The following is a 12,340-nucleotide window of genomic DNA, read 5'->3' on the forward strand; positions in this document are numbered from 1 at the left end:
TGTATGTCAGAAGATCAGTAACATATATATACAGGCATACCCCACTTTTAAGTACACAATGGGACCAGAGCATGTATGTAAAACGAAAATGTACTTAAAGTGAAACAACACCTTTTTTCACTTCTAGGGTGTAGTGGGGGGTCAGGGGCTGTAGTGGGGGTGTCAGGAGCTGTAGTTGAGGTCTCAGGGGCTGTAGTGGGGGTGTCAGGGGCACACTGGAACAGGGTGGGCTATGCTCTCTGAGCTTCAGTTCCTTCTACCGCGGCTGCAAAATGTCTGTACAGTACTTGTAAGGCACTTACGGGTATGTCCTTACTCGCGAGTGTATGTAAAGTGAGTGTACTTAAAGCGGGGTATGCCTGTATATACCACGAAGAGGTGTAATTTGTATCAAATCATTTAAAAGGGGGAAGGAAAAGATAAGGGAAGGTATAGGTAGTGAATAGAATGGTATATTCTACTATACATGACATTGGAGACATCACATCATGTATTCAATAAGGAAAGTGACGGAGGCATCATAGTTAACCTATGTTATGTAAGTAGTAAATGTTTGGTATTCTGTAGATTTTGTAAAATGAGTCCAACATGCCCACCTAACTTGGAAGTCCTTAGAAGAGTCATTAGATAGAAGAGTCATTATTTTCTAAATAGGTTCCTTTAACCTCACTGGCGGTATGATTATGTCAGATTTTTGATGCTGAAAGCGAGACTATTATTTTGCATGTATATTTGGCGTTTTATATTGCAGGCCTGTAATTCTTAGAAATAACTCACTTAAAGCGGATGTGCCACAAAAAAAAAATATTAAAAGCCAGCAGCTACAAATGCTGCAGCTGCTGACTTTTAATATTAGGACACTTACCTGTCCTGGAGTACAGCGCCGTCCGCAGCAGAGGACGAGCGATCGCTCGTCACTCTGCTGCTCCCCCCGCCATCCTCAGTGAGGGAACCAAGAAGTGAAGCGCTGCGGCTTCACTACCCTGTTCCCTACGGCGCATGCTCGAGTTGCGCTGCACAGCTGATTGGCTCCCGCTGTGCTCTGGGAGCCGAGTGTTCCCAGAGCACAACGGGGGGAGGACGGGAGGTGACGTTCTGCCCGCAGTTAACCCGAAACTGTGTGGCAGGAAGTGGGTGCAAATACCTGTCTTTAGACAGGTATCTGCACCCCCCCTCCCCCTGAAAGGTGTCAAATGTGACACCGGAGGGGGGAGGGTTCTGATCAGCGTGAGTTCCACTTTAGGGTGGAGCTCCGCTTTAAATCTGTTCAAACAAGAGTCTAGTAGACATCCCGGGTATGATAAAGTTTGAAACAAAAAATCATAAATTATAATATAATAAATAACTATAAATAATTATAACAAATAATAATATAATAATAATAAAAATTATTCAATAATATAATCAAATCAAAAACACTGAACTTTGCTCAGTTACAGAATTGTCACTGTCATTACTTTTAGTGTTTGATGACAAATTTCCCCACAAATCACTATTTCTCAATTCTGCAAGTGATTCTAATTTATTATCGCTGTTTTCTAGCTGGTCTAAAAGCACTTTTGATGTAAACGGAGACTTTTTGGAAAAGTATTTATAATATAAAACTACATGCAGGGCACTGGACAGACCACTATGGACAAAGGGGATGTGTATTTATTTGATACAGTACTGTAATCGGTAAGATTACAGTATACTGTATCTATACTGTGTTTTTTACTTTGAATTTGGTACCGAACTCCGTGCCTGTGTGTCTCAAGGCTCGCAGAGAATAGAGCTCGGCACTGTGAATCGAGCGAGACGTGGCGGCTCACAGATCACATCGGGGAGACATTGCAGGATCCAGGGGACAAGGTAAGTAACCTCTACATGGATCCTGCGATGCAATCTCGAGTGTAGCTCGGAGTTTCCGCTTTTGGTATGAAAATTCACCCCGAGCCACACTCGGGAATACCGCTCAGCAGGTTAAGCTAGTGCATTGTTGGTTCACTTACCTTTTCCTTCGATTTCCCTTCTAAATGTTTTTTTCTTTGTCTGAATTTCTCACTTCCTGTTTATCCTCAGTAAGCTTGCCCCTATCATCTATGGGGGTTAGTCAGGCAGAACAGCTTACTGAGGATGAACAGGAAGTGAGAAATTCAGACAAAGAAAAAAAAAAAAACATTTAGAAAGGGAATCGAAGGAAAAGGTAAGTGAACCAACAATACACTAGCTTAAAGAAACCTATTTAGAAAATAAAAAACAAACCTTTACAACCCCTTTAAGTGTGGCATGGCCAGTTATAAAAAAAGTCACAGAAGAGAAAAGCTGGAAAGCAAATGCTAGTATAAAGGTTAAAATCAAATTTGTTTTTCAGTAAAATGATCAATCTCTCAGTGCCGGATACCATTGATGAAAGAGCAATCAACAAGAAGAAATTAACTCCTTTCACCATCCAGGTATAAACTCATTTTAATTAATTGTTTGCTATGAGCTCCTTTGCAATTGAACAAATCCTTAATAACTCCTTTACATTTTTGCACACATAAAAGCATATGTTTGAATGTACACATTTTCATACATTGAGTTGCATTATTTTAAACCAATTAGAATAAATATTTTCACTCTTACCTAAAAATGTATGTGAAATAAAACATAAAATATATATATATATATATATATATATATATATATATATATATATATATATATATATATATATATATATACATATATATGTGTTGGTAAAAGAATGTAAAAAAAGGAGCAGCCTACATGAAAATACAATTACAAATAGTGCTGCACTATCCTATATTATGATGAAAAATATAATTATAAAATTATAATTCATTTTTGTTTTACACTGATCACAATATAGGATAAAGCAGCATTATTTGTAATTGTATTGTTTTAAGCAAGCCCATTCAGCTTGCATTAAAAATGTATCTACACATTTATTTTAGAAATGTGGCACATCACAACAAACAAGCCATTCACATCCAGTACTATGGGTTAGACTTCAGCACATATAGGGGTTGATTTACCAAAACTGGAGACTGCAAAATCCGGTGTGGCTCTACATATAAACCAATGAGCTTCCATTTTTTTTTTAACAAAGCTTAATTGAACAAGCTAAAGTTAGAAGCTGATTGGCTACCATGCACAGCTGCACCAAATTGTGCACTCTCCAGTTTTAGTAAATCAATCCCACAGTATCTAACGTAGTATTAACCCCAAAAAAACCAAAATGTATTATATTGCAGTTTATCAGTACTCAAAGTGGAATTCCAGGCAATTTCATAGCTCCTTAAACCTGCTTGCACCCCCTTCTAAATCCTATTCTATTTACCATGGGAAAGAAAAATGATACTAACCTAGTCTGAGGACACTTCGGTCCAGTTGTGTGATTTCCCTAGCGGCTGGCTTGAGTGAAGAGGGGAGATCGCGAACAATGGCTGGAATGCCTGGGTGAGGATGTCACCCATAGACTTACTATGGCGCAACATTTGTCAGCTGTTCCTCCTCTCCCCTGAAGCCGCCAGTGAGAGCTAATCACATGACCGGACTAGAACGCCCTGAGAATAGGTAAGTATAAGCATCTTCTTTTTACAGGGTAGTTAGGATAGCATTTTAGAAGGGGGTGAGAGTAAGTTCAAGGATAGTTAGCAATAGCCTGGAATTCCACTTTAAATTTGATGACTGCATTCATTTTCTTTTTTAGGCTTTTGCCATTATTTTCAAATTTTCATTTGGTCACTCAATCTGGTATTTTTTAACTTTCCTTAAAAGACCAAGCTGTCCAGCAAAAGTGGCAGTTAGAGAGAGGAGCAAACCATTTAACATGGGTGCTCATTATAATGGTCAGCTTTTATTTTTTTAACAGCTTCAAAAGTGTTAGCTGAAGTTCGACATTAATTTGTTAGTCAAGTCCATCCAAACCTGCTAGTGCTTCTAACACTACTCTCTCCACAAGCTGAAAATTCTGCTGTCCAAGGGCGGCTCAGAATGGAGTCACCCTCAGGCCTCGTACACGCGACCGAGTTTCTCGGCAAAAACCAGCAAGAAACTTGCTGGGAGATATTTTTTTGCCGAGGAAACTGGTCGTGTGTACATTTTCGTCGAGGAAACTCGACGAGCCAAAAAGAGAGCATGTTTTCTATTTCCTTGACGGGAATGGAGAAAATTGGCTTGTCGAGTTTCTCGACGGCTTCACAAGGAACTCGACGAGCAAAACTATGTGTTTCGCCCATCGAGTACCTCGGTCGTGTGTACGAGGCCTCAGGCCTTGTACACACGGTTCGATTGTCGTATGACCGAGTGTCAGATTTTTGTCAAAAACGCGTGTGCAGGATTTTGTCTAGCACACTAACTATCTGTAAAATGTTTTTCAACAAATCTTGACCTTGAGCAGTCAGAGCAGAGGAAGACCCTGAAAACTTCCCACATTGCCATGCAGAGTTTCAACAATCTACTGAAAGATTTGCATCATGAGATGCGTGGGGAGCTCTTCATTGCCCAAATGTATAAAATCTGGAATTCTTGTATTGCAATGTGCCTATGTTTTGAAGGCTCCAAGTTGTGCCTTGCAGCAAACATATTACAAACATGAATGTAGTGATGTACTATGAGAGTATAAAGAGGAAGTTAATTTCTCAAATGCCACCCTTTGGGCCCCTTCTGCTAATTTCGTGTTAGTAGAAGTTTGTTAGTAGAAGTTTGTTGAGCGTTGATTCGCAATTTTCAGATCGTTCCTGATCTTCAAATGATAGCATGGGAGTAGGCAGTTACATTAAAAACAACACAATGGAAAACTAACAAGGGACACCAACATAGTTGTATATTTGATCTTAAAAACTCAGGGATAATGGTGTTGTGGTAACTTCCCCAGAAAATCAAACAACAACCATAATATTAATATTATTTATATCACTACAAAACAAATACCTTTTAAAATAAAAAATTGTTGCACAGTACAGTAGTTTACAAGACTGAACTCTTCCTGGTTGGTCCTTGATTCCGATTGTGCGTGTTTGTACTTTTGACTTTTGTGTGACAATTTCTGTACTGACCATCCAAAAATCGGACGTTGAGCTGTCGTTCATCAAAAATGTACTAGTCTGTCCATCCAGCTTTTGTCTGCCGAAAAAATTTAAACCGGATGTCGAAAGGAGCATACTAATGGTAGGAATTTTCGATGACAGCTCGTCAAACGACAATTCCCTTCCAAAATTTACATTGTGTGTACGGCCTTGAGACAGGAAGTGTATTAATGGTAGGACCTCTAGATGAAAATAAAGGAAAAAAGCCTAAAAAAAGGCCACTAAATTTAAGGATTGATAAGCTACACTATATTAAATATTTGTTTTTGGCTTTAGATAAGCTTTAGAATGCAATATTCTATATACTTGACTTAAAAAGAAATGAAAACAAATTTTTAAATATAACATTTTTCCTTTAGCCCTCACTATAATGTAGAAAGAAAATACTCTTCCTTTGCTTAACAGCTTCAATAAATATTTCCTGTGAGGCATTACTATGCCTATGGTTACCCAATCAAGTGATTTTTATAAAACGCTTTAGCAGCATCAAGTTACTAAGCTACAATATATGAAATAAATGGTTTTAGGTTTAATACATCTATAACTAATACCACAAAGGTATTATTTTTCTCCCAGATAAATTAACAATGCCAACAATCAGCTAGTGTATGGCTAAGCAACTTACTCAATGAATATCCGGATGGGATACCAAAATGATCATATGTAAAGATCAATGGCACAATGCATTTATATCTTCACATGAATGGGATCATTGTACAAACATTTCTGTAACCCACCCACCCCCCAATCCAACCCCAAACGCAAACCCACACAGTTCAGAAGTTATTTAAAAACATTTTTTATTGTTTGAATATACTACACACGGGGTTAATTTACTAAAGAAAAATGGACTGTGCACTTTGCAAGTTCAGTTGCAATTATTTTCCCCAGAACTTAGTGAATGTGGTAAAGCTCTGTTAATTTCCATCATCCAATCATGTGCAAGCAAAAATGCATTTTTTTTCTTTTCCTTGTACCTGATTGGGTATTCTTTACAAAGTGAAGCTTGGCCACATTCACTATGCTCTAGGTAAAATGTGTCCAACTGCACTTGCAACGTGTGCAGTATATTCTCTTTTAGTAATATGTATGTTTTCATGCTGCAAATTTAGTAACAAGATATAGTAATTGGTGGATATTTTTTTCCCATTTTTCTTCCTACAGGAAAATTTAAATCTAGCGCTCAATTCAGCCTCTGCTATTGGGTGTCATGTAGTAAACATCGGTGCTGAAGACTTGAAGGAAGGGAAACCATACTTGGTGCTGGGACTTCTGTGGCAGGTTATCAAGATTGGGCTGTTTGCCGACATTGAGCTGAGCAGGAATGAAGGTATGGATATGTTCCTGGTTCTTTTTTTTATGGTGTTAGTTGTAAGCCTTTGTGCATTGAGTGTTATTGTTGGTTACTCAATGAATGTTTTTTGTAAGGTAGGTAGCTTGACCTTACCAGACAGCTGTAGAAGCAATGGATTAGTGCATTATTACAGAAATGTATTTATTACAGACATATTTATAGCCCCAATGCAGCTCTTTATATACTGTATATTCACCTCAAGGAGCTTACACTCTAAGGTACATTCTCCCCATCCTTAGAGAGCAGGTGATGTCTTGCTAGTCCTTACTAAACATGTTCAAGAATATTCTGTAAAATCCTATGAACTAAGAATCAGAATAAGTGATCACACTGTCTTGATCTCTTGCTGATAACACAGTTTCTCCCTATTTGTCAATGTGAATAACAACTTTCAATTGTGCTTCCTGAACTGTACATGTTATGATAGCAATCCGTTTCAGCAACTGTTTTAGGAAGATTTAAGTCATGCTAATAAGGTGACTATTGTAAGCATATACAGTATGCTTGTGCCATAGTTTGTGCCACCATCCTACTTACTTAACAGATTGGTCTGCATGAAAAATTGGAAATAAAAAAAATGATTTAATCTACCAAATACTAGCATTATATGATTATATATAATAATATATATATTATATTCAATAGTAAAAATTTGGCAATGGATCAAAGCAATCTGCCAATCACCATATATGTGAATATATATTTCTGTCCTACTTAAGGGCTAGTTAAGCATGAAGCTGTGAAATTAGATACTATAATATCCAAGGAGCTGTTTATTTTAGCAATTGGCTACAGTTAGCCTTATTAGAAGATGGCAGATTTAAAGGGGTTGTAAAGGTTCGTTTTTTATTATCTAAATAGGTTCCTTTAAGCTAGTGCATTGTTGGTTCACTTACCTTTTCCTTTGATTTCCCTTCTAAAAGTTTTTTTCTTTGTTTTTTTTTGTCTGAAATTCTCACTTCCTGTTCCTCCTCAGTAAGCTGTTTAGTAAGCTGTTCTAAATGACTTTCCACCACTCGGATGATGGTGGAAAGCTTACTGAGGAGAAACAGGAAGTGAGAAATTCAAACAAAGAAAACAAATATTTAGAAGGGAAATCGAAGGAAAAGGCAAGTGAACCAACAATGCACTAGCTTAAAGGAACGAATTTAGAAAATAAAAGACGAACCTTTACAACCTCTTTAATGATTACATCTGTAAAGTTCATCTTTTAACACTGTTGACCTTTACAGATAATTCCATAAATGGAAACTAGGCACCACATTGTGCCAATCTATATCTTACTTTTAAGTACAGGCATGTACTTTTAAAGCGGGAGTTCAACCAATTGCTTTTTTTTTTTTTTTTTTCCCTTAGCTTCCTGCTCGTTCGGTCTAGGGGAATCGGCTATTTGTATTAAAATATGATCCGTACTTACCCGTTTTCGAGATGCATCTTCTTCCGTCGCTTCCGGGTATGGGTCTTCGGGAGCGGGCGTTCCTTCTTGATTGACAGTCTTCCGAGAGGCTTCCGACGGTCGCATCCATCGCGTCACTCGTAGCCGAAAGAAGCCGAACGACGTTCGGCTTCTTTCGGAAAATCGTGACGCGATGGATGCGACCGTCGGAAGCCTCTCGGAAGACTGTCAATCAAGAAGGAACGCCCATTCCCGCAGCCCATACCCGGAAGTGGCGGAAGAAGATGCATCTCGAAAACGGGTAAGTACGGATCATATTTTAATACAAATAGCCGATTCTCCTAGACCGAACGAGCAGGAAGCTAAGGGAAAAATGTGTAAGGTATGGGTGAACCTCCGCTTTAAGTACACAATGGGGTTTATTTACTATAGCTGGAGAGTGCAACATCAAGCTCACTTCTGCATAGAAACCAATGATATTCCTGGTTTTATTACCAAAGCTTAATTGAACAAGCTTAGGTTAGAAGCTCATTGGTTTCTATGCAGAAGTGAGCCTGATTTTGCACTCTCCAGCTATAGTAAATAAACCCCATTGTGTACTCAAAAGTGAGGTATGCCTCTATGCTGCTGAGGGCCTATATGGAATCCCCAGCATGGGCATCTTGCCAGATGCAAATCTTGATCTTGAACAGTCAGAGCAGAGGAAGTCCCTGAAAACTTCCCACATTGCCATGCAGAGTTTCAACAACCTACTGAAAGATGTCCCATCATGAGATGCGTGGGGAGCTCTTCATTGCTCAAATTTATGAAATTTGGAATTCTTGTACTGCAATGTGCCTATGTTTTGAAGGCTCCAAGTTGTGCCTTGCATTAAACATATTACAAATATACTAATGCAGACTGGCAATGTGCAGTGCCTAGTTTTTGCCCAGAGCATTATTTTTACTTGTCACCCATAAATAATTTCTGAATGGTGCCTATTTTGATCTGCCTTAATAAGGTGTTTCAACAACCTACTGAAAGATGTCCCATCATGAGATGCGTGGGGAGCTCTTCATTGCTCAAATTTATGAAATTTGGAATTCTTGTACTGCAATGTGCCTATGTTTTGAAGGCTCCAAGTTGTGCCTTGCATTAAACATATTACAAATATACTAATGCAGACTGGCAATGTGCAGTGCCTAGTTTTTGCCCAGAGCATTATTTTTACTTGTCACCCATAAATAATTTCTGAATGGTGCCTATTTTGATCTGCCTTAATAAGGTGTTTCAACAACCTACTGAAAGATGTCCCATCATGAGATGCGTGGGGAGCTCTTCATTGCTCAAATTTATGAAATTTGGAATTCTTGTACTGCAATGTGCCTATGTTTTGAAGGCTCCAAGTTGTGCCTTGCATTAAACATATTACAAATATACTAATGCAGACTGGCAATGTGCAGTGCCTAGTTTTTGCCCAGAGCATTATTTTTACTTGTCACCCATAAATAATTTCTGAATGGTGCCTATTTTGATCTGCCTTAATAAGGTGTTTGATAATGTGTAAGTATTCTCATACATGGCAACTAGTGTTGTGTAAAGAATTTTCTATCCTCTTTCCTGTACAGCTTTGATTGCCCTGTTACGAGATGGAGAAAGCCTGGAGGATCTCATGAAGCTTTCCCCAGAAGAATTGCTCCTGAGATGGGCTAATTACCATCTGGAAAATGCTGGATGTAACAAAATCAATAACTTCAGCTCAGACATTAAGGTTTGTGGAACTCTGCCCATCAGGTTATACATATGGGGAAGAGATTCAGGGTGATTGCAAACATTCAGCAATGGCAAACCACTGAATACAATCAATATGCATATATAGTGGTTTATTGTATTACCAGTTGGTTTCTTATATCCCTCTGGATTGTAGATATATCTCTGTACACAAGGTCTCTGGGTACTATCACTTGAGTCTTCACCTCTGTTCCAGAAATCTTTATTATTTTATGACAGAGAAGTGAAACTTCATATAAGAGTAAAGCCTAGTACATCAGTATACAGCAGCCGGTCCGACAGAAGGGGAATGACCGAAAAAAGTCTGCCAACAGGCGTCCAATTATCAGAATGGGGCGTAGTTTTCCTGTCAGAATACAATACAGTAGCTTAGCAGGGGAGATCACTATACTAACATCAGATTGCTAGTACAGCGTCACCTCTTGAGCTCTTCAGTTTTTTTTGTTCAGCCTGCTGGGTTCAATGAAAAAAACTACTAGTGTGTAGCAGGCTTAACACAGAGCTGTGAATTCCAGCCGGGGGAAAGTTGCCTTTGGAGCCCTTGACAGATTTATTAAGTTAGGGTGTGAACAATTTCACCCTGGTACAGTATTTTTCAAAACTGAAACTATTTTTTTTGTAGACTAGGGGCAGGATACTTGTGAAGTTCTTTTTACAATTCCTTCATTAATTTCCTTATTCTGCTGTCCAGATGTTGATGGTGCTGAAAAAATAACCTAGAATATCAAAGATGTCATGGGTAGATTATAGCAACAGATTTAGTTATTTTAAACCATGTCTAATACTAAAGTAAACAAACAGCTTGCTATGGCAATTCCATCAAAAAGTACCAGTCAATTAGAAGGAAATACTGATTGGCACTTTTGAATGTCTTTTTATGATATGAAATTTCAGCCCAAGACATATAAGCCACATGGCCAGTTCCATTAAACATATAGCCACCTAACATCATACAATATTTACATTACTGTTCATTTACAAAAATTTGTAACTTACAGTAAAAAAGTTGCTATGCACTGAAAAATCCATATTTGGGGTTATTAAGAACAATGTTGACAGGAGATAGGGGGCGACTGGGAAATTGTATGCCTGAATATAGTATTCATGTTTCTGTAAAGCAAATATTAAATTTTCCTCAATGATTAATATATATATATATATATATATATATATATATATATATATATATATATATATATATATATATATATATATATATATTTTTTTAACATGATGTGTAAATAATTCATTTAAATAGAATTACATTAATATAAAGTGGATATGGATGAAATTATATTGTTATTTAACTGCTTGCAAACCCGTCGCAGTACATGTCACATTGACGTACCCGTTGCCTGTTTCCGGATTTTGGGTGCTCGTGTGTGCTCCTGCCACCTATGCCCCTGTCATTTGACACAGCAGGAGTTTGTCAACAGATCCGGGTTAATGATTCATGGCCGGAATCTGTGTCGAATCACAGCCCAGAGCCCTGTGTTGAAAATCAACACAAGTCTCTGAGGGAAAGTAAAAATCAGCTCATATTACACACATTTCACATTGTTAGGCACACAATTAACCCCTTGATTGCCCCTTCCCAGCCAGTGTCATTAGTACAATGACTGTATATTATTAGCACTGATGACTGTATTAGTGTCACTGGAGATGTCAGTGGCAGTTAGTCAAATCCCACAAAGTGGCAGTTAGTGTCAGATTTTCCGCCACACTATAGCAGTCTCACTATAAGTCATTGATCAATAAAAAAGCAGTATATATACCATCATTTGTAGACGCTATAACTTTCATGCAAACCAATTAATATAATCTTTTTGGGATTTTTTTTTTACCAAAGACATGTAGCAGAATACATTTTGGGGTACATTTATAAAGAAATGTATTATTTTTTCTGTGAAAATGTTTTATAGCAGAAAATAAAAATATATATTTTTTTCAACATTTTTTCTGTCCTTTTTTTTTTTATATAATGAAATATATAAAAAAGCAGTGATGATCAAATATCACCAACAGAAAGCTCTATTTGTGTGAAAAAATTGATATACATTTCATTCGTGTACAGTATTGCATGACCACGCAATTGCCGGTTAAACAAGAGCTCCAGGCTCCCCCCCCAAAATGTTTACATCATCAGCTACGATTAATATAAGGACATTTACCTGTCACCTGAGCCGATTCTTAAATTTACTTCAGGTGTAGGCATCTTAAGTAAAAAAAAAAAAGACAGGGTTAGGGTTAGGGGGTTAGGGTTAGGTTTAGGGTTAGGGGTAGGGGTAGGGTTAGGGTTAAAGGTAGGGGTTAGGGGTTAGGGTTGGGGGTTGGGGTTAGGGGTTAGGGTTTCCCATTGAAGAATATGGCTAGGACTCAGGAATTGGAACAGGGACCTCCCCCAAAGGTCAAAGGGTGGGTTCCCAGAGGTCAAAGGTCACAGGGCGTGGCTGACCCACCCCCACCAAAGTGTACCGCCTACCCCAACTAAGTCGGGGAATGAACAAGTCGGGGAAAGCGGCTTGCGCACGCTTTGTGAATGGTCCTGCAGTCTACTGGGGCCTGTGATATGTCCCTGATGTAGTCAGGGAAATAGAAGTACACAAGATGGAGCTAGGAGAAAAAATGCAGTCAGGGAGCACAGCAAAGTCAGGACAGGCAGAGTTCAAATGAGGTCAGGACAAGCAAGGGCAGAAACAAAGATCAATCCAAATTTAGAGTCCCACGCATGAACTAAAAAGATCT

The 12,340-nt window shown here is 38.3% G+C and overlaps 1 protein-coding gene across 1 annotated transcript in view; it reads left to right on the forward strand.

Annotated features, from left to right (window-relative positions):
• Positions 1–12,340, forward strand: part of LCP1 (lymphocyte cytosolic protein 1) — a 67,514-nt gene that overhangs the window by 28,985 nt on the left and 26,189 nt on the right. Inside the window, exons 6-8 of the mRNA XM_040341259.1 lie at positions 2,354–2,435; positions 6,240–6,405; positions 9,433–9,575. Of these exons, the coding sequence (XP_040197193.1) occupies positions 2,354–2,435; positions 6,240–6,405; positions 9,433–9,575 (391 nt within the window). The remainder of the gene's footprint in view (positions 1–2,353; positions 2,436–6,239; positions 6,406–9,432; positions 9,576–12,340) is intronic.

Source organism: Rana temporaria, chromosome 2, assembly GCF_905171775.1.
Source record: "Rana temporaria chromosome 2, aRanTem1.1, whole genome shotgun sequence".
Taxonomy (NCBI): domain Eukaryota; kingdom Metazoa; phylum Chordata; class Amphibia; order Anura; family Ranidae; genus Rana; species Rana temporaria.